General features: G+C 64.1%; 2 protein-coding genes across 3 annotated transcripts; one reads left to right on the top strand and one right to left on the bottom strand.

The window, feature by feature from the left end:
• Positions 1–68: 68 nt before the first annotated feature.
• On the bottom strand, positions 69–13,562 carry LOC139826078 (uncharacterized). The gene is made up of 5 exons (XM_071801026.1): positions 13,376–13,562; positions 11,416–11,493; positions 9,755–11,172; positions 9,456–9,703; positions 69–2,047 (listed from the first exon to the last, which is right to left on the bottom strand). The coding sequence occupies exons 1-5, from the start codon at positions 13,425–13,427 to the stop codon at positions 616–618; spliced, it is 3,228 nt and encodes a 1,075-aa protein (XP_071657127.1). The 5' UTR covers positions 13,428–13,562; the 3' UTR covers positions 69–615.
• Positions 13,181–21,379, top strand: LOC136114410 (uncharacterized). Of its 2 annotated transcripts, XM_071800957.1 has the most exons (3): positions 13,181–13,345; positions 15,524–15,595; positions 17,030–21,379. In XM_071800957.1, exons 1-3 carry the CDS (start codon positions 13,312–13,314, stop codon positions 19,723–19,725), a joined length of 2,802 nt encoding a protein of 933 aa, XP_071657058.1. In that variant the 5' UTR covers positions 13,181–13,311; the 3' UTR covers positions 19,726–21,379. The 2 variants fall into 2 exon arrangements, with proteins under 2 accessions (XP_071657058.1, XP_071657059.1); XM_071800958.1 differs by lacking the exon at positions 15,524–15,595.
• Positions 21,380–21,875: the final 496 nt, after the last annotated feature.

Below are 21,875 nucleotides of genomic sequence, written 5' to 3'. Positions count from 1 at the left end.
TCCACCCCATCCCCCCCCCCCCCCCCTTGGGCGTCGGGATCAAGAAAACACCGTTTGGGGCCAAAATGTCGCTTTTTGGCACATTTTTTGGCGCCCGAATTTATTCCTTAAACCCGAAATACAAACACTAAGTAACAAAAACCCAAAGAGCCCCAAGGACCCCCCCGACCCCCAATGACGTCAAAAGGAGAAAATTCACAGGAAACGGGGAGAGCCCCAAACTTCCGTTTGCTGCCTCAGTTCGGAGCAGTTTGGTTCATTTTGGGCTGCCCTGGGCCTTAATTAAGTGTTAATTAGCTGCCAAAGTTGATTGGCTGTGGGAATGAGCTGCCCACAGCAATGGGTATTGGGGGAGTGGCCCAGAGGGGACCCTCCCCACCCCCTAATTAGTGAGGTTGGCCCCTCCCCTAATTAACAAGGTCATTAATTAGCCCCCGAGGCAAGAAGGAGCCACCAATGGGTCATTGATCCCAACCCCAGTTGGGTCATCGATCCCAACCCCAGCTGGGTCTCCGTGCTCAACTCCGATTGGCTGTGTGAGCTCAACGCCCATTGGCCGAGGGCCGGGGGGGGTGGGCGTGTCCACCGCCCCGTGGCTCCTCCCCCCGTTCCCGCTCAGTTCACGAGCGGCGGCGTCGCCGGCGCCGCGTTGGGCGCCAACGGCCCCGGGGGGAAGGGCCTGGCGGGGAAGGGGAGGGGCCAGCCCAGCTCCAGCGCCGCCCCGCCCACCAGCGGCGCCAGCGATTGGCCGGGCGGCCCCAGCGGCGCGAAGGGGGCGGGGTCCCCGCGTCCCCCCGCCTTGGCCTTGTCCCCCGCGGCGCTGGCGCCGGCGCCGTGGGTGCGGTGGTGCCGGTTGAGGTGGGAGCTGCGGCTGAAGCTCTTCCCGCACTGCCCGCACTTGTAGGGCTTCTCGCCGGTGTGCACGCGGTGGTGGATGGTGAGCTCCGAGCGCTGGATGAAGCTCTTCCCGCACTCCCCGCACCGGTACGGCTTCTCGCCCAGGTGCGTGCGCCGGTGCGTGATGAGGTTGGAGGAGACGCTGAAGCACTTGCCGCACTCCCCGCAGCGGTACGGCTTCTCCCCGGTGTGCATGCGCCGGTGGATGGTGAGGTCGGACTTCTGGATGAAGCCCTTGCCGCAGTCGCCGCAGGCGTACGGTTTCTCGCCGCTGTGGATGCGCCGGTGCTTCACCAGCGCCGAGCGCTGCCCGAAGCTCTTCCCGCACTCCCCGCACTCGAACGGCTTCTCGGCGGCGCCGCGCCCGCAGTCGGCGCACGGCTCCTGCGCCCCGCGGCCCTTCCCGTCGCGCTTCGGCTTCGCCGCCGCGCCCGGCCCGCACCGGAACGTCCGCCCGCGCCGGTGCGCCGGCAGGAAGCCGGGGAGGTGCTCCGGGCACCGCGGCGCCGCCGCCTGCGCCGCGTGGACCTTGCGGTGCCGGTCGAGGTGGGAGCTGACGCTGAAGCGCTTGCCGCAGTCGGCGCAGGGGTAGGGGCGCTCGCCCGTGTGGACGCGCTGGTGCCGCTCCAGGTCGGACTTCTGGATGAAGCCCTTGCCGCAGTCGCCGCAGCGGTGGGGCCGCTCGCCCGTGTGGATGCGCCGGTGCTGGGTGAGGTTGGAGCCGCGGCTGAAGCTCTTCCCGCAGTCTCCGCACCGGTGCGGGCGCTCGCCCGCGTGCGTCTTGCGGTGCTTGGCCAGCGCCGCGCGCTGCACGAAGCTCTTCCCGCACTCGGGGCAGCCGTGGGGCGCCGGAGCCGGCGCCGCCGCGCGCGGCCGCGGTTGGGCGGGGGGGCCGGGCCCGGCGTGGACGCGGCGGTGCCGGTCGAGGTGGGAGCTGACGCTGAAGCGCTTGCCGCAGTCGGCGCAGGGGTAGGGGCGCTCGCCCGTGTGGACGCGCCGGTGCCGCTCCAGGTCGGACTTCTGGATGAAGCCCTTGCCGCAGTCGCCGCAGCGGTGGGGCCGCTCGCCCGTGTGGATGCGCCGGTGCTGGGCCAGGTTGGAGCCGCGGCTGAAGCCTTTGCCGCAGTCGCCGCACCGGTGCGGTTTGTCGGCGGGGGGGTCGCGCCGGCGCCGCCGGACGCACTGGCGGCAGCGCCGCGGCAGCGCCGGGTTGCGCCGGGAGCACTCGGAGCAGCCGCCGCGCGGTGACGGCGACGCCGGGGACGCCGCGTCAGGCTCGGGGGTCGATTCGCCACCCGGCTCGGTGGTCGCCGGTGTCACCTCCTCCATGCCGGCGCCTGCAATGGGGAGAAACGGCACCGGAGTTGTGCCAAGGATGAACCGGAGATGCCCAGAGGTCAACACGGTTTGGGTGGGGAGGACCCTGAAGGTCATGGGCACCATGGACGGGGTCGGGTCCCCCAGAGCTGGGCCCCAGGGGCTCTGTGGCTCCACCAAAGGGTTTTGGGTTGGAAAGGACCTTGGAGGTTCCATCCCCAACCAGATCTGGTCCCCAAGGTCTTGCTTGAGGTTCCCAACCCTTGAGGTTCCCAAAACCCTTCATTGGAACCTCAGGCAAGACCCTGGGGACCAGATCTGGTTGGGGATGGAGCCCCCAGGCCCCCCAACCCGAACCCTTTGGTGGAACCTCAAACAAGACCTTGGGGACCCTCCTGTGGTTGGGGATGGAGCCCCCAGGCCCCCCAACCCGAACCCTTTGGTGGAGCCGCAGAGCCCCTGGGGCCCAGCTCTGGGGGACCCGACCCCGTCCATGGTGCCCATGACCCCCCTGGGTCCCCAAATGCCCCCCATTGCCCACCCCACGCCCCCAAAGGGACGGACCAGAGGGGTTTGGGGGGGTCGACCCCAAATCAACCCCAATCACCCCAAATCAACCCCAATCACCCCAAATCAACCTGAATCACCGCATTCACCCCAAATCGCCCCAATCACCCCAAATCATTGCAATCACCCCAAATGACCCCAGATCGCCCCAAATCAACCCAATCACCCCAAACCACCCCAGATCACCCACATCACCCCAATCACCCCAAATGCCCCCAAATCACCCCGAATCACCCAAATCACCCCAAATCCCTCCAAATCCCCCCAATCACCCCAATCACCCCAAATGACCCCAGATCGCCCCAAATCACCCCAAATTGCCCTAATCACCCCAAATCACCTCAAATCATCACAATCACCCCAAATCACCCCAAATCACCCAAATTGCCACAAATCAGCCCAAATCACCCCAAATTGCCCCACATCACCCAAATCACCCCAATCTGCCCTGAATAATCGCAATCGCCCCAAATCACCCCAATCACCCCAAATCACCCCAAATCACCCCAATCACCCCAAATCACCCCGAATCCCCCCAATCACCCCAAATGGCCCCAGAGCACCCCAATCACCCCAAGTCCCCCCAGATCACCCCGAATCCCCCCACCCCGCCCCCTCCCCCTCACCTGCGTCCCCGCGCGGGCGCCGCCCCTCCCCCGCCTCCTGCTCGCGCAGCAGCTCCCGCAGCATCTGCTCCACGCGGCGCCGCCCCGCGGCCTGCAGGAGGCGCCCCAGCTGCCGCCGCAGCTCCCCGGCCCCGCCCCCCGACCCGGCCCCGCCCCCTCCGCCGGCCACGCCCCCTCCGCCGGCCACGCCCCCTCCTGTGCCGGCCACGCCCCCCACGGCGTCCCCTGGCGGCTCCGCGGGTCCCGGCTCCACCGGCGCCTCTGCAATGGAAACGAATGGGGAGGGGGAGTCACCCCAAATTGGGGGGGGGGGGGGTTCGGGAGGGATGGGAGCCCCCCCCAATCACCAAAATAATGGATTGGCCCAAATTTGGGGTTCGCAAAATTGTGGGGGGGATGGGAGGGGATTTGGGGAACACCCCCCCCAAAAAGAATGGATTTGCCCAAATTTGGGGGGGTTTGCAACATTTTGGGGGAATGGGAGCGGATTTGGGGACCCCCTAAAAATAATGGATTGGCCCAAATTTGGGGGGTTTCGCACATTTTGGGGGGGAATGGGTCCCAAAAATTTCAGGGAGCACCAAAATCCCCTTAAATTCACTCAAATTTGGGGGGGGGGTCCCCAGAATTTCAGGACGCCCCAAAATCCTCTGAATTTCACCCAAATTTGGGGGGGATCCCAAAGATTTTCTGGTGCCCCAAAATCCCCTGAAATCCCCCAAATCCGAGGTTTTCCCCCCAAACCGCGGCCGATTCCCCCGAACTCGCGGAAGCCCCAAAACCGCTGAATTTCGCCCCATTTTGCGCATCCCCCCCCCCCCCAACCCAAGGAAATTCCCCGGTTCTGGGTTCACCCAACTCGGCCCATTCGCCCCAAATGGGGTCCCCAGAGCCCCAGGGATTGGCCGGAAGGGCCGGGATGGGGCGTTTGCCCAAAATGCCCGGAATTGGCCCCAAAAGGCTCCCCCCCCCCTCACCGGGAGCCGGGCGCCGGCGCTGGGATTCGGCGAAGGCGGCGATGCGGGGCCAGCTGATGGCGATTTCCTCCGCTGGGGGGTGGGGCCGCAAAGCCCATTTTGGTCGTTTCCCCAAAAACCGCGGCGGTTTTGGGGTGAAAAACGGGGGATTTGGGCAAAAAGGAGGCGCAGGGGTCGGGGGGGGGCGGGGAAGGGGGGAACGGCCGGGGAGCACGAAAGGGACCAAATGCACCCCGAAATGACCCAAATGACCCCAAAATGGCCCAAATCCACCCCGAAATGACCCAAATGACCCCGAAATGGCCCAAATCCACCCCGAAATGACCCAAATACCCCCAAAATGGCCCAAATCCACCCCGAAATGACCCAAATGACCCCAAAATGGCCCAAATCCACCCCAAAATGGCCCAAATCCACCCCGAAATGGCCCAAATCCACCCCGAAATGACCCAAATGACCCCAAAATGGCCCAAATCCACCCCGAAATGGCCCAAATGACCCCAAAATGGCCCAAATCCACCCTGAAATGACCCAAATGACCCCAAAATGGCCCAAATCCACCCCGAAATGAACCAAATGACCCCGAAATGGCCCAAATCCACCCCGAAATGACCCAAATGACCCCAAAATGGCCCAAATCCACCCCGAAATGACCCAAATGACCCCGAAATGGCCCAAATCCACCCCGAAATGACCCAAATACCCCCAAAATGGCCCAAATCCACCCCGAAATGACCCAAATGACCCCAAAATGGCCCAAATCCACCCCAAAATGGCCCAAATCCACCCCGAAATGGCCCAAATCCACCCCGAAATGGCCCAAATGACCCCAAAATGGCCCAAATCCACCCTGAAATGACCCAAATGACCCCAAAATGGCCCAAATCCACCCCGAAATGAACCAAATGACCCCGAAATGGCCCAAATCCACCCCGAAATGGCCCAAATCCACCCCGAAATGACCCAAAACAACCAAAAATGACCCAAATCCCGACCCAAAATGACCCAAATCCACCCCGAAATGACCCAAATGCCCCCCAAAATGACCCAAAATACCCAAAACGACCCAAATCCCAACCCAAGTGACGCAAAACACCCAAAAATGACCCAAATCCTGACCCAAAATGAGGGAAACACCCAAAAATGTCCCAAATAACCCCCAAAATGACCCAAAACACCCCAAAAATGACTCCAAAATCACCCAAATCTCCCCAAAATGACCCCAATCTCCCCCAAAATGACCCAAATCCTGACCAAAAGTGACTAAAACCACCCAAAAATTACCTAAAACACCCCCAAAATGACCCAATTCCCCCCAAAATTCCCCAAATTACCCAAATCTTGACCCAAAACAACCAAAAATGACCCAAATCCCGACCCAAAATGCCCCAAAACACCCAAAAATGACCCAATTCCACTCAAAATGACCCAAAACTCCCCAAAATTGACCCAAATCCCAACCCAAAATGCCCCAAAACACCCCAAAAACGACTCAAACCCCGACCAAAATCAGCCAAAACACCCCAAAAATGCCCCAAAATGACCCAAAACACCTCAATAATGACCCAAATCACCCAAAAGTGACCCAAATCCCGACCCAAAATGAGCCGAATCACCTAAAAAATGACTCAAAATGACCCAAAAATGACCCAAAACACCCCAAAAACACCCCCAAAATGACCCAAAAATGACCCCAAATGAGCCAAAGCACCCAAAAATGACCCAGAACACCCCCAAAACGCCCCAACTCCCCCCAAGATGAGCCAAAACGCCCCCAAACTGACCCAAATCCCGACCCAAAATGCCCCAAAAACCCCAAAAATGACCCAAAATGACCCAAATCCCTCCCCCCAAAAATGCCCCAAACCCCCCCAAATGCCCCCACACCCCCCCGCAGGCCCCGCCCCCCCGGCCCCCCCCCCCTTACCCAGGGAGATGACGCTTTCGTAATTTTCCTGCATCCTGGGGGGGGAGGGGAGCAGGGGCTCAATTTGGGGTCCCCCGGGGCATTTTGGGCCCCCCCCCCCCCCTTTTGGGGCACCCGGGGGTTCCCCTCCCCCCCCCCCCGCCCCGTTTTGGGGGCTCCCGCCTCGTTTTGCGGTGCGCGGGTCACGTGGCTTTTGGGGCTTCCTCCCCCTCCCCCCCCGCAGCATCCGGGTCCCTTTTGGGGGGGGGGGGGGGAGCCCCGAATCACCTGGGGGGGGGGGGGGAGGGGGAGCCGAACCGGGAGCGACCGGAGCGAGCGAAGGGGGCGGGGCCGCTGGACCGGATGTGACGGAGGAGACCACGCCCCTTCCCCTCCCCTTCCTGTGCGCACCCGCGCCCCCTGGAGGCCCCGCGGGGACATCACCCCCCCCCCCATCCCCCATTCAGGGCCTGAAATGAGGCGAAATGACCCAAAAATGAGACAAAACGGCCGAAAATGAGGCAAAAATGAGCCAGAACACCCAAAAATGAGCGAAAACAGCCCCAATGTGACCCAGAACACCCCAAAATGAACCAAAATACCCCAAAAATGACCCAAAACAGCCCCAAAATGACCCAAATCCTGACACAAAATGACCCAGAACACCCAAAAATGACCCAAAATGACCCAAAAATGAGCAAAAACTCCCCCAAAATGACGCAAATCCCGACCCAAAATGACCCAAATCCCCAGCCCCAAAATGACCCAAAACACCCTAAACTGACCCAAAATACCCCCAAAACGACCCAAGTCCGACCCCAAAATGACCCCAAAATGACCCAAATCCCCACCCCCAAAATGACCCAAAACTGACCCAAAATACCCCAAAAAATGACCCAAATCTCTCTATTCTACATTTTTATTCACAAAAACAAGCGGGAAGAGCCGGGCCCCAAAACCACCAGAAATGGCCCCAAATCCGTGTCCAGGCCCCAAAACCACCAGAAATGGCCCCAAATCCGTGTCCGGGCCCCAAAACCACCAGAAATGGCCCCAAATCCGTGTCCAGGCCCCAAAACCACCAGAAATGGCCCCAAATCCGTGTCCGGGCCCCAAAACCACCAGAAATGGCCCCAGATCCGTGTCCGGGACCCCAAAACCACCAGAAATGGCCCCAAATCCGTGTCCGGGCCCCAAAACCACCAGAAATGGCCCCAGATCCGTGTCCGGGCCCCAAAACCACCAGAAATGGCCCCAAATCCGTGTCCGGGACCCCAAAACCACCAGAAATGGCCCCAAATCCGTGTCCTGGTCGCCCCGGGGGCCAATAAATACAATAAATACCTTAAATTAAGCGCCGGAGCCCCCCCCGCGGGGACCGAACCACTGCGGGGACCTGGGGGGCCCTCTGGGTCCGGACCGAACCACCTGGGGTATCTGGGGGTGCCCCCACGTTCAGGCCAAACCACCTCACATCTGGGGGTTTCTGCCCCCCGGGGGTGGTTTCTCCCCCCCCCAGATGTGGTTCCCCCCCCCCCCCCCAGATGTGGTTTCTCCCCCCTCGGTTGGACCTTTCTAGGGGGGGACCCCAAAATCTTCCCGCCTGCCCCCCCGGCCCCGTCTCCGTCCTCCCCGCCCCCACCTACCCCCCTACTCTACGCTATTGAATCTACGGCCATCTTGGGGACAACCAAGGGGTCGAACCGATGGGGGGCGAGACAACGGGGTCAAGACAATGGGTCAAGACAATGGGTCAAGACAATGGGTCAACCCAATGGACCAACCCAATGGACCAACCCAATGGGGGGCAAGACAATGGGGGTCAACCCAATGGGGTCAACCCAATGGGGGGCAAGACAATGGGGGTCAACCCAATGGGTCAACCCAATGGGCCAATCCGATGGGGGGCAAGACAATGGGTCAATCCAACGGGTCAACCCAATGGGGGTCAACCCAATAGGTCAACCCAACGGGGTCAACCCAATGGGGGTCAAGACAATGGGGGTCAAGACAGGGGGGGGTCAACCCAATAGGACTCAACCCAATGGGGGTCAAGACAATGGGGTGAACCCAATGGATCAACCCAATGGGTCAAGCCAATGGGGGTCAAGTCAATGAGGGTCAAGACAATGGCGGTCAACCCTATGGGGTCAACCCAATGGGTCAACCCAATGGGGCCAACCCAATGGGGGTCAACCCAATGAGCCAACCCAAAGGGGGTCAAGCCAATGAGGGTCAAGACAATGGGGGTCGAGACAATGGGGGTCAACCCAATGGGGCTCAAGCCAATGGAGCCAACCCAACATAATCCCATGGGGTCAACCCAACCCAAGGGGTCAACCCGACGCACCCAACCCAACGTGGTCAACCCAACGGGGTCAACCCAATGGGGATCAACCCAATGGGGGTCAACCCAATGGGGATCAACCCAATGGGGGTCAACCCAACGGGGTCAACCCAACGTGGTCAACCCAATGGGGATCAACCCAATGGGGTCAACCCAACAGGGTCAACCCAACGTGGTCAACCCAATGGGGTCAACCCAATGGGGGTCAACCCAATGGGGTCAAACCAACGTGGTCAACCCAACGTGGTCAACCCAACAGGGTCAACCCAACGTGGTCAACCCAATGGGGTCAAACCAACGTGGTCAAACCAAGGTGGTCAAACCAATGGGGATCAACCCAATGGGATCAACCCAATGGGGTCAACCCAACGCGGTCAACCCAACAGGGTCAACCCAACGGGGATCAACCCAACGTGGTCAACCCAATGGGGTCAACCCAACGTGGTCAACCCAACAGGGTCAACCCAATGGGGTCAACCCAATGGGATCAACCCAATTGGGTCAACCCAACGTGGTCAACCCAACGGGGATCAACCCAATGGGGTCAACCCAACGTGGCCAACCCAACGCGGTCAACCCAATGGGGTCAACCAACGGGGTCAACCAATGGGGTCAACCAACGGGGTCAACCCAACGCGGCCAACCCACCGCCCCCAACCCACTGCCCCCAACCCACCGCTCCCGCTCAAATCTGCGCCGCCCCCTCCCCCGCCGCCCCCTTCCCGCGCCCCCGCGCTTGCCGCCGGGCCCTGGCGCCGCCCCCCCCGAACCGCCGCGCCCCCCCCGCCGCCCCCCCCGCCTCCCCCTCCCCCCGCGCGCCGCCGTGGGCCCGCTGGTGCTTCTGGAAGTGCAGGGTGCTGTTGAAGCTCTTGCCGCACTCCCCGCACACGTGGGGTTTGCCGCCGGCGTGCGTGCGCTGGTGCCGGTACAGGTGCGACGTCCTCCCGAAGCGCTTCCCGCAGTCCCCGCACTGGTAGGGCCGCTCGCCGGTGTGGATGCGCTGGTGCCGCTCCCAGTGCGAGCACCACGAGAAGCTCTTGCCGCAGTGGCCGCAGCGGTACGGCTTCTCGCGGTTGGCGCCGCGCCGGCCCCGCGCCGCCGCCACCGCCGCCGCCGCCTCGCCGAGGTGCAGCCGCTGGTGCTTCACCAGCGCCGGCCCGTCGCCGAAGCTCTTGCGGCACTGGGTGCACTTGTAGGGCCGCCGGCCCGTGTGGGTGCGCTGGTGCCGCTCGAAGCGCACGGTGCTGCCGAAGCTGCGCCCGCAGTAGCTGCAGATGTAGGAGCGGCCGCCGGCGTGGGTGCGCTGGTGCCGGTACAGGTGGGAGCTGCGGCTGAAGCTCTTCCCGCACTCGGGGCACTGGTAGGGGCGCTCGCCCGTGTGGACGCGCCGGTGCCGCTCCCAGTGCGAGCTCCACCAGAAGCTCTTGCCGCAGTGGGCGCAGTGGAACGGCGCCGCGGTCGCCGTTGGCGTGGTGGGCACCGACAACGTTGGCGTAGTGGGCACCGCTCGCATTGGCGTAGTGGGCACCGCCAACATTGGCGTAGTGGGCACCGCCAACGTTGGCGTAGCGGGCACCGACAACATTGGTGTAGTGGGCACCGCCAACGTTGGCGTAGCGGGCACCGCCGTCTCCACCCGGTGCGCCCGCAGGTGCCGGTGCAGGTTGGAGCTGAGGCTGAAGCTCTTCCCGCAGCGCTCGCACCGGAACGGCGGCGTCGCGGCGGTCGCGGCCCCGGCGCCGTGAGCGCGCTGGTGCCGGTAGAGGTTGGAGCTGACGTTGAAGCTCTTGCCGCAGTGGCGGCAGCGGAAGGGGCGCTCGCCCGTGTGCGTGCGCCGGTGTTTGCCGAAGTGCGAGCGGCAGCTGAAGCTCTTGCCGCACTCGCCGCACTCGTAGCTCTTCTGCAGGACGATGATGCTCTTGAACGGCGGGAAGGAGCCGCCGGATTTGCCGGCCGGCGGCTCCAGCTGCTGCACCACGGTCCAGCGCAGGGTCCCCCGGCCCGGGGAGGATCTGGGGGTTCCCAGGGGGGACGTCGGGTCCAGCTCCAGGATTTCGGGGTCGCCCGATAACGGGGATGGGTCCAGCTCCAGGATTTCGGCGTCGATTGGTGGTGGGGATGGGTCCAGCTCCAGGATTTCGGGGTCGCGCGACACCGGGGATGGGTCCGGCTCCGGGGTTTCAGGGTCACTTGGTGGGGGGGATGGATCCGGTTCCGGGATTTCGGGGTCACCTGACACTGGGGATGGGTCCGGCTCCGGGATTTCAGGGTCGCCCGGTGGTGGGGATGGATCCGGCTCCAGGATTTCAGGGTCGCCCGGTGGTGGGGATGGATCCGGCTCCAGGGTTTTGGGGTCGCCCGGTGGTGGGGATGGATCCGGCTCCAGGGTTTCGGGGTCACCCGGTGGTGGGGATGGATCCGGCTCCAGGGTTTTGGGGTCGCCCGGTGGTGGGGATGGATCCTGTTCCGGGATTTCGGGGTCACCCGACACTGGGGACGGGTCCAGCTCCGTGATTTCGGGGTCACTCGATGCACCTGGGGGGCCAGAAGGGGGCGGTGGTGGAGTTGGGGGGTCGGTCCAGTTTGGGGGGTCGGTCCCAGTTTAGGGGCTCAATCCCAGTCTCGGGGGTCAATCCCAGTTCAGGGGCTCAATCCCAGTCTGGGGGGTCAATCCCAGTCTGGGGGGTCGACCCCATTTTTGGGGGTCGATCCCACTTTTGGGGGCCGATCCCATTCCGGGGGGGTCAATCCCACTCCCGGGGTCCCCCCGTCACTCACCGTGTGTCACTGGGGGGTTCCCGGCGTCCCCGTCACCCCCAAAATCCACCATGGGCTCCGGCTCCATCGCGGGGACCCCTGCAAACCCCCCAAAATCAGCTCCTATGGGGATGATGGGGGACAGAGGGGACCCCCCCCAGGGATACAGGGACCCCCCCAGACTCCTATGGGCTCCATAGGGGACAGAAGGACCCCCCCTGGCCCCCCCATTGGATCTATAGGGGATGGAGGGACCCCCCTGAGCTCCATAGGGGACAGTGGGGCCCCCCCCAGACTCCTATGGGCTCTATAGGGGACAGAGGGACCCCCCCCAGGGATATTGGGACCCCCCCAGACTCCTATGGGCTCTATAGGGGACAGTGGGGCCCCCCCAGACTCCTATGGGCTCCATAGGGGACAGAGGGGCCCCCCCAGACTCCTATGGGCTCTATAGGGGACAGTGGGCCCCCCCCAGACTCCTATGGGCTCCATAGGGGACAGAGGGCCTCCCCCACCCCCCATGGGCTCTAGAGGGGACAGAGGGCCCCCCCCGCCCCCACGGGCTCTATAGGGTCTGTAGGTCCCCCCCCGCCCCCCATGGGCTCTATAGGGTCTGTAGGTCCCCCCCCGCCCCCCATGGGCTCTATAGGGTCTATAGGTCCCCCCCGCCCCCCATGGGCTCTATAGGGTCTATAGGTCCCCCCCTCCCCCCGCGCGGGGACAAAGGCGGGCGGGGCCTGGGGGGGGAGGGGCGGGGGGTCCCTATGTGGGTCAATGGGGGGGTCACTGGGGGGGAGGGGGGCACTGGGGGAGGGGCAGTGGGGGAGGGGGGAGGGGGGGTCGCCCCGTTACCTGGTGCGGGGGGAGGGGACACCCGGCGACAAAAGCGGCTCCGGCGGGGACTCGTGGGCGCTCGCGCGGCCCCCCCCGCTCCCCCTCCCCCACTTCCCCTCCCCCCCCCGTGTGTCCCCCCCCCCAATTTCCTGTCCCCCCCCCTCCCCTCCCCCCGCCCCTTCCTGTGCGTCCGGACACACGGAGCCGACGGACAAACAGCCCCTCCCCCCCCCCCCGCCCCGCGAGCCGCCCCCCCCGCCCCCGATCCGCCCCCCCGCCCCCCAGCCGCCCCCCCCGCCCCCAAAAAGCCCCGAAATCACCCCAAAATCCACCCCCCCACCCCCCCCGCTTCCCAGCGCCTTCGCATCTCCAGGTAACGGGGGGGGAGGGGCGGGGGGATGGGCCGCACCCACCCCCCCCAAACGGGAAAATCGGGGTCCCCCCCGCCCCCCCCGCTTCCTTTTTGTGCCGTTTTTGGAGTTTTTCCCCCGTTTTTCGCCCCCCCCCCGTTCAATATTTTCCCCGTTTTAAACCCCACCCCCCCGGATTTTCCGGGTCCCCCCTTTATCTCCATCCCCCCCCTTTATCTCCATCCCCCCCCTTTATCTCCATCCCCCCCCTTTATCTCCATCCCCCCCCCTTTATCTCCATCCCCCCCCCTTTATCTCCATCCCCCCCCTTTATCTCCATCCCCCCCCTTTATTTCCATCCCCCCCCCTTTATTTCCACCCCCCCCTTTATTTCCACCCCCCCTTTATTTCCGTCCCCCCATTGATCTCCATCCCCCCCCATTCATTTCAATGCCCCTCCATTTATCCCCTGCCCCCCCATATTTCCATGGCCCCCCATTCATTTCCACGCCCCCCCCTTTCCCCCCAGCCCCCCATCCCCATCCCCCCCATTCCCATCCCCCCAACCCCCACTCCCTTTATTCCCCGCCCCCCATTTCCCTCTATTACAATTTAATGCATTAAATATTTCCCTCAATTCCCCTTTTTTGGGGGGGGTTGAGCCCCAATTGGACCCAATTGCGTTGCAGGACCGGGGGCCCCCCCCAAGCCCCAAACGGGGTCCCCCCCCGCGATGCAGGAGAGCTACGAGAGCGTCATCTCCCTGGGTGAGCTCGTTAGCGCCGCTCGCTAATTACCCCGCATTGGGGAGAGGGCCCCAAGGGGGGCACTCCTGGGTCCCTGGGGCATTCCTGGGTCCTTGGGGCGTTCCTGGGTCCCTCTGGGCACTCCTGGGTCCCTGGGGCGTTCCTGGGTCCTTGGGGCGTTCCTGGGTCCCTCTGGGCACTCCTGGGTCCATGGGGCACTCCTGGGTCCCTCTGGGCATTCCTGGGTCCATGGGGTGTTCCTGGGTCCATGGGGCATACCTGGGTCCCTGGGGCACTCCTGGGTCCCTCTGGGCATTCCTGGGTCCATGGGGTGTTCCTGGGTCCATGGGGCGTTCCTGGGTCCCTGGGGCACTCCTGGGTCCCTCTGGGCATTCCTGGGTCCCCTTGGGCATTCCTGGGTCCCTGGGGCACTCCTGGGTCCCTGGGGCATATTTGGGTCCCTGGGGCACTCCTGGGTCCCTGTGGGCACTCCTGGGTCCCTGGGGCATACCTGGGTCCCTGGGGTGCTCCTGGGTCCCTCTGGGCATTCCTGGCTCCCTGGGGCACTCCTGGGTCCATGGGGCACTCCTGAGTCCCTGGGGCATACCTGGGTCCCTCTGGGCACTCCTGGGTCCCTGTGGGCATTCCTGGCTCCCTGGGGCACTCCTGGGTCCCTGGGGGCACTCCTGGGTCCATGGGGTGCTCCTGGGTCCCTGTGGGCATTCCTGGCTCCCTGGGGCACTCCTGGGTCCCTGGGGGCACTCCTGGGTCCATGGGGCGCTCCTGGGTCCCTGTGGGCATTCCTGGCTCCCTGGGGCATTCCTGGCTCCCTCTGGGCACTCCTGGGTCCATGGGGCACTCCTGGGTCCCTCTGGGCATTCCTGGGTCCATGGGGTGTTCCTGGGTCCCTGGGGCACTCCTGGGTCCCTGGGGCACTCCTGGGTCCCTCTGGGCATTCCTGGGTCCCCTTGGGCATTCCTGGGTCCCTGGGGCACTCCTGGGTCCCTGGGGCACTCCTGGGTCCCTGTGGGCACTCCTGGGTCCCTGGGGCATACCTGGGTCCCTGGGGTGCTCCTGGGTCCCTCTGGGCATTCCTGGCTCCCTGGGGCACTCCTGGGTCCATGGGGCACTCCTGAGTCCCTGGGGCATACCTGGGTCCCTCTGGGCACTCCTGGGTCCCTCGGGGCATTCCTGGGTCCATGGGGCACTCCTGGCTCCCTGGGGCACTCCTGGCTCCCTGGGGGCACTCCTGGGTCCATGGGGTGCTCCTGGGTCCCTGTGGGCATTCCTGGCTCCCTGGGGCACTCCTGGGTCCCTCTGGGCATTCCTGGGTCCATGGGGCACTCCTGGCTCCCTGGGGCACTCCTGGGTCCCTGGGGGCACTCCTGGGTCCATGGGGCGCTCCTGGGTCCCTGTGGGCATTCCTGGCTCCCTGGGGCACTCCTGGGTCCCTGGGGGCACTCCTGGGTCCATGGGGCGCTCCTGGGTCCCTGTGGGCATTCCTGGCTCCCTGGGGCACTCCTGGGTCCCTGGGGGCACTCCTGGGTCCATGGGGCGCTCCTGGGTCCCTGTGGGCATTCCTGGCTCCCTGGGGCACTCCTGGCTCCCTGGGGCACTCCTCAGTCCCTGGGGCACACCTGGGTCCCTCTGGGCACTCCTGGGTCCCTCGGGGCATTCCTGGGTCCATGGGGCATACCTGGGTCCCTGGGGCACTCCTGGGTCCCTGTGGGCACTCCTGAGTCCCTGGGGCATACCTGGGTCCCTGGGGCACTCCTGGGTCCCTGGGGGCACTCCTGGGTCCATGGGGCACTCCTGGGTCCCTGGGGCATATTTGGGTCCCTGGGGCACTCCTGGGTCCCTGTGGGCACTCCTGAGTCCCTGGGGCATACCTGGGTCCCTGGGGGCACTCCTGGGTCCATGGGGCGCTCCTGGGTCCCTGTGGGCATTCCTGGCTCCCTGGGGCACTCCTGGCTCCCTGGGGGCACTCCTGGGTCCATGGGGCGCTCCTGGGTCCCTGGGGCACTCCTGGGTCCATGGGGCACTCCTGGGTCCCTGGGGCATATTTGGGTCCCTGGGGCACTCCTGGGTCCGTGTGGGCACTCCTGAGTCCCTGGGGCATACCTGGGTCCCTGGGGCACTCCTGGGTCCCTGGGGCACTCCTGGGTCCGTGGGGCGGGAGGCGCTGACCGGGTCCTGTAGCCGAGGAGATCGCCATCAGTTGGCCGCGCATCACCGCCTTCGCCGACGCGCACCGGAGGGGGCTGGGGCGCGGTGAGTGGGGACCCCCAAAATCGGGGAGATCCGCCGCAAAATCGGGGAGATCCGGCCCAAAATCGGGGAGATCCGCCCCAAAATCGGGGAGATCCGGCCCAAAATCGGGGAGATCCGCCCCAAAATCGGGGAGATCTGGCCCAAAATCAGGGAGATCCGGCCCAAAATCGGGGAGATCCGCCCCAAAATCGGGGAGATCCACCCCAAAATTGGGGAGATCTGCCCCAAAATCGGGGAGATCCACCCCAAAAACGGGGAGATCCACCCAAAACCCATTGGATTGTCCCCAACCCCATTGGATCATCCCCAACCCATTGGATCATCCCCAACCCATTGGATCGTCCCCAACCCCATTGGATTGTCCCCAAAACCCCTGAGGTGTCCCCAACCCATTGGATTGGCCCCAAAACCCTTGAGGTGTCCCCAATCCACTGAATCGTCCCCAACCCACTGAATCGTCCCCAACCCACTGAATCATCCCCAACCCCATGGGATTGTCCCCAAAACCCATGAGATCATCCCCAACCCACTGGATCATCCCCAACCCCATGGGATCATCCCCAAACCCTTGAGGTGGCCCCAAAACCATTGGATTGTCCCCAACCCATTGGGTTGTCCCCAACCCCATTGGATCATCCCCAACCCCATTGGATTGTCCCCAAAACCCTTGAGGTGTCCCCAACCCATTGGATCGTCCCCAACCCCCCAGGATCGTCCCCAACCCACAGGATCGTCCCCAACCCCATGAGGTTGCCCCCAACCCCATTGGATTGGCCCCAACCCCATTGGATCGTCCCCAAAACCCGTGAGATCATCCCCAACCCATTGGATCATCCCCAACCCCATTGGATCATCCCCAACCCCATTGGATTGGCCCCAACCCCATTGGATCGTCCCCAAAACCCGTGAGATCATCCCCAACCCATTGGATCATCCCCAACCCCATTGGATCATCCCCAACCCCATTGGATCGTCCCCAAAACCCGTGAGATCATCCCCAACCCATTGGATCATCCCCAACCCCATTGGATCATCCCCAACCCCATTGGATTAGCCCCAACCCCATTGGATCGTCCCCAAAACCCGTGAGATCATCCCCAACCCATTGGATCATCCCCAACCCATTGGATCATCCCCAACCCCATTGGATTGGCCCCAAAACTCTTGAGGTGTCCCCAACCCACTGGATTGGCCCCAAAACCCCTGAGGTGTCCCCAACCCCAGTGGATCGTCCCCAACCCCAGTGGATTTGCCCTAAAACCCTTGAGGTGTCCCCATCCCCATGAGATCGTCCCCAACCCCCCAGGATCGTCCCCAACCCCATGAGGTTGCCCCAAACCCCATTGGATCGTCCCCAACCCCCCGGGATCGTCCCCACCCCCCGGGACGGCCCCCCCGGTCCCCTGCGCCCCCTCACCGCGCTTTCCGCCGCAGACCCCGCGCTGCCGAGCGACCCCGAGGACGACGCCCCCGCCCCCGCCCCGGCTCCACCGGCGGCTCCGGCGCCACCGAAACCCAAGGACCACGGGGACCCCAAACCCAGCGAGCGCCCCACGGCCGCCCCGGCGCGCCCCGCGGCGCCCAAGCGCGCGTCCCGGACCCCCCGCGCCTTCCCCAAGTTCCCGGCGCGGTGCCGCGACTGCGGGAAAGCGCTGGCCTTCGCCCCCTTCGCCAAACGGCGGCGCCGGCAGCGCCGCGGGGGCCCCGGCGAGAACCCCTATAAGTGCCCCGACTGCCCCAAGGCGTTCGGCGCGGGCCCGGCGTTCGCCCAGCACCGGCGCGTCCACGGCGCCGCGGCCCCGAGCCAGTGCGGGGTGTGCGGGAAGAGCTTCCCGGGCGGCGCGGCGCTGGTGAAGCACCAGAAGTCGCACCTGGAGGAGAAGCCGTTCAAGTGCGGCGATTGCGGCAAAGGGTTCAACTGGAACTCGCACCTGGAGCGGCACCGGCGCATCCACACCGGCGAGAAGCCCTACGTGTGCCACGAGTGCGGGAAGGGCTTCAGCTGGAGCTCGCACCTCGACCGGCACCGGCGCACGCACGGCAACGCCAACGCCGAGGAGGCCGCGGGCCGGTGCGCGCGGTGCCCCAAAAAGGGCCCGGAGCGCGGCGGCGTCTCGGCCAAGAAGGCGTTGGGCAAGAAGAAGGCGCCCAATGAGGCGCTGAAGGCGTGCGAGTGCGGTGAGGCGCTCGGCAAGAGCGCGGCGTTGGCCAACGAGGCGCCCCATGAGCCGATGACACCCGACGAGGCAATGGGGAGACGCTGTGAGTGCGGTGGGATGTTCACCAAGAGCGCGGCGTTGGCCAACGAGATGCCCAATGAGCCGATGACACCCAACGAGCCGATGGGAAGACCCTGTGAGTGCGGTGGCGTCTTGGCCAATAGAGCGGCGTTGGCCAACAAGGCGCCCGATGAGCCGATGATGCCCAATGAGCCAATGGGGAAGCCGTGTGAGTGCGGTGGGATGTTCACCAAGACCATGGCGTTGGCCAACGAGATGCCCAATGAGCCGATGATGCCCAACGAACCAATGGGAAGATCTTGCGAATGCGGTGGCGTCTTGGCCAAGAGCGCGGCGTTGGCCAACAAGGCGCCCAATGAGCCGATGACGCTCAATGAGCCAATGACGCCCAACGAACCAATAGGAAGACCCTGTGAGTGCGGTGGCATCTTCGCCAAGAGCGCATTGGCCAACAAGATGTCCAATGAGGCGATGACGCCCAACGAGCCAATGGGAAGACCCTGTGAGTGCGGTGGGATGTTCACCAAGAGCGCGGCGTTGGCCAACAAGGCGCCCAATGACCCAATGATGCCCAACGAGCCAATGGGGAAGCCGTGTGAGTGCGGTGGCGTCTTGGCCAAGAGCTCATTGGCCAACAAGACGCCCAGCGAGCCAATGGGAAGACCCTGTGAGTGCGGTGGGATGTTCACCAAGACCATGGCATTGGCCAACAAGGCGCCCAATGAGCCGATGACGCCCAACGAGCCAATGGGAAGACCCTGTGAGTGCGGCGGCGGCGTCTCGGCCAAGATGGCGGCTTTGGCCAAGAAGAAGCCGCCCACCGACCCAACGGCGCCCGCCGACCCGCGGGCGGCCCCGTCCGAGCGCGGCGCAGCGTCGGCCAAGGAGGCGCCGGGGAAGCCGTACGAGTGCGGCGAGTGCGGGAAGAGCTTCTCGTGGAGCTCCCACCTGGACCGGCACCGGCGCATCCACGGCGGGGAGAAACCGTTCGGCTGCGGCGACTGCGGCAAGAGCTTCTCGCAGAGCTCGCACCTGGAGCGGCACCGGCGCGTCCACGCCGAGCGGCCGTTGCCGTGCGCGGGCTGCGGGGGCTCGGGCGGGCGCCGGGCGGGCGCGTGGGAGCGCGGCGGGCGGCGCGGCGGGGCCGTGAAGCACCAGGCGACGCAGACCGGGGGGGACAAACCGTACGCGTGCGGCGAGTGCGGCAAGAGCTTCGGGCAGAGCGCGGCGCTGGCCAAGCACCGGCGCGTGCACTCCGGGGAGAAGCCGTTCGCCTGCGGGGACTGCGGCAAAAGCTTCGGCGTGCGCTCCAACCTCATCAAGCACCAGCGCACGCACCTGGGGGAGAAGCCCTACAAGTGCGGCGACTGCGGCAAGGGCTTCATCCAGAAGTCCGACCTCACCAAGCACCGGCGCATGCACACCGGGGAGAAGCCGTACCGCTGCGGGGAGTGCGGCAAGTGCTTCAGCGTCTCCTCCAACCTCATCAAGCACCGGCGCATCCACCTGGGCGAGAAGCCGTACCGGTGCGGGGAGTGCGGGAAGAGCTTCATCCAGCGCTCGGAGCTCACCATCCACCACCGCGTGCACACCGGCGAGAAGCCCTACAAGTGCGGGCAGTGCGGGAAGAGCTTCAGCCGCAGCTCCCACCTCAACCGGCACCACCGCACCCACGGCGCCGGCGCCGCCGCGGGGGACAAGGCCAAGGCGGGGGGACGCGGGGACCCCGCCCCCTTCGCACCGCTGGGGCCGCCCGGCCAATCGCTGGCGCCGCTGGTGGGCGGGGCGGCGCTGGAGCTGGGCTGGCCCCTCCCCTTCCCCGCCAGGCCCTTCCCCCCGGGGCCGTTGGCGCCCAACGCGGCGCCGGCGACGCCGCCGCTCGTGAACTGAGCGGGAACGGGGGGAGGAGCCACGGGGCGGTGGACACGCCCACCCCCCCGGGCCCTCGGCCAATGGGCGTTGAGCTCACACAGCCAATCGGAGTTGAGCACGGAGACCCAGCTGGGGTTGGGATCGATGACCCAACTGGGGTTGGGATCGATGACCCAGCGTTGGCTCCTTCTTGCCTCGGGGGCTAATTAATGACCTTGTTAATTAGGGGAGGGGCCAACCTCACTAATTAGGGGGTGGGGAGGGTCCCCTCTTGGCTCCGCCCCCTCCCGGTCTCCCGGCTCCTCCCCCAACACCCAACTGGTGTCGACCCCCAAGACCCAACTGGGGTTGGGATCAAAGACCCAGTGTTGGGTCTTCTCACCTCATTGGCTAATTAACGACCTTGTTAATTAGGGCGTGGAGATGTCACCCTCATTCGGTGGCTCCGCCCTCGTCCCGCCCTCCCTGGGCCCTCAGCCAATGGGCGTTGAGCTCAGACACCAACTGGGGTTGGACTGGAGACCCAACTGGGGTTGGGATCAATGACCCAGCGTTGGGTTTTCTCACCTCGGTGGTTAATTAAGGATCCCACTCATTAGTGGACGGGTCAACCTCACTAATTAGGGGGTGGGGAGGGTCCCCTCTTGGCTCCGCCCCCTCCCGGTCTCCCGGCTCCTCCCCCAACACCCAACTGGTGTCGACCCCCAAGACCCAACTGGGGTTGGACTGGAGCCCCAACTGGGGTTGGGATCAAAGCCCCAGCGTTAGCGGCTTCGTCCGGCCTTGCTAATTAACGACCTGGCTAATTAGGGCGTGGGGGCGTCCCCCTCACTGCGGGCCCCACCCCCTCCCGATCCCCCATCGCTCACCAGCACCCAACTGGTTTTGGCTTCACGGACCCAACTGGAGCTCGAGGACCCATTGGTGGCTTCTTCTTGACTCACTGGCTGATTAATGAGCTTGTTAATTAGGGGAGGGGCCGACCTCACTAATGAGGGGGTGGGGAGGTTCCCCTCTTGGCTCCGCCCCCTCCCAGGCCCCTCCCCCAAGCGGTTTTGGCCCCACAGCCCCAGCTGGGGTTGGGATCAAAGCCCCAGTGTTGGGGCTTCCCGGGTGGGTAATTAACGACCTCGTTAATTAGGGGAGGGGCCGATCTCGCTCATTAGGGGGTGGGGAGCCCCACGGGGGCCCCGGCGCCGTCTCCGTGTCCGGAAGTCGCCGAATTCCGCGTTTTCCCCCCAAAATTCAGGCTGAAAACGCCGGGTTTTGGTCAACGATGAAAAGCGGGGGAAAGGACGCAAAAACGGGCCAAAAATGGGCAGAATTGGGGCTTTTCCGGCTGCGAAAGGGGAAAAATGGCGGCGGTTTGGGGGGAAAAGGCGGAAAACGGGGCAGAAAGCGCGGGGGAGGGGCGAAAAATGGCGAAAAATGGCAAAAATGTGGAAAATTCGAAAACGTCGAAATTTGGCGGAAATCTCGAACATTCGCGAGGGAAAAAAGGAGAAAATTGGGGCTAAAAGCGGAGAAATTGGTGAAATCTGGGGGGGGAACCGGCCGGAAAGGCCCAAAATGACCCAAACGGGGGGAATTTGGGGTTTTTTGGGGCGTTTTGATGCGTTTTGGGGATTTGGGGTTCGCGAGGGAAAATAAAACGGCGCCGTTTTCCCTTTCACCATTTCCTCCTCGTTTTTGGGGTCAAAGTCACAGTTTTGAGGGGTTTGCCCCCATTTTTTGAAGTTTCCCGTTGGGGATTTTTAACAAATCCCCGAATTTGGGCTTTTCGGGGAAATTTCGCGGGGGGAAACGCCCCAAATTGGGATTTTTGGGGTTAAAACTGCGTTAGAAAGCCCTGAAATTGATGTTTTTGTGAAGATGCCGCATTGCAAAGCCCTAAATTGCGGCTTTTGAAGGGAAAACGGGCGGCTCCGCCATCTTGGATCGGCCATCTTCCTTCCCCACTTCTGGTTTCCGGTGGACACAGGAAGGGGCGTGGCCATGGGGGAGGGACCGGAAGTGGGTTGCTATTGGCCGCCACAACACGCCCCGCCCCCAGCCCTTAGTGCCTCATTAACCACTCATTAACCCAATTAATACCCAATCCCAGGCATTTTTATTCCCGGCCGTGGTTTTTGGGGCGATTTGGGGCGGTTTTGTACAAATCCGGGGCC

This window comes from Patagioenas fasciata, chromosome 34 (assembly GCF_037038585.1).
Source record: "Patagioenas fasciata isolate bPatFas1 chromosome 34, bPatFas1.hap1, whole genome shotgun sequence".
In the NCBI taxonomy this organism is placed as follows: domain Eukaryota; kingdom Metazoa; phylum Chordata; class Aves; order Columbiformes; family Columbidae; genus Patagioenas; species Patagioenas fasciata.
The sequence above is the reverse complement of the archived record's forward strand: the minus strand, read 5'-3'. Positions and strand labels throughout refer to the sequence as shown.

Bases quoted from the DNA above. Each gene is read 5' to 3' on its own strand.
- LOC136114410 (XM_071800957.1), top strand. From the start codon at position 13,312: ATGCAGGAGAGCTACGAGAGCGTCATCTCCCTGG. The intron at 13,346-15,523 runs GTGAGCTCGTTA...CGGGTCCTGTAG, and splicing joins CGAGAGCGTCATCTCCCTGG to CCGAGGAGATCGCCATCAGT. The intron at 15,596-17,029 runs GTGAGTGGGGAC...TTTCCGCCGCAG, and splicing joins CCGGAGGGGGCTGGGGCGCG to ACCCCGCGCTGCCGAGCGAC.
- LOC139826078 (XM_071801026.1), bottom strand. From the start codon at position 13,427: ATGCCCCAGGGACCCAGGAGTGCCCCCCTTGGGGCCCTCTCCCCAATG. The intron at 11,494-13,375 runs GTAATTAGCGAG...GGGGGTTTGCAG, and splicing joins GGCCCTCTCCCCAATGCGGG to GGGTCCCCGCGATGGAGCCG. The intron at 11,173-11,415 runs GTGAGTGACGGG...CTGGCCCCCCAG, and splicing joins GAACCCCCCAGTGACACACG to GTGCATCGAGTGACCCCGAA.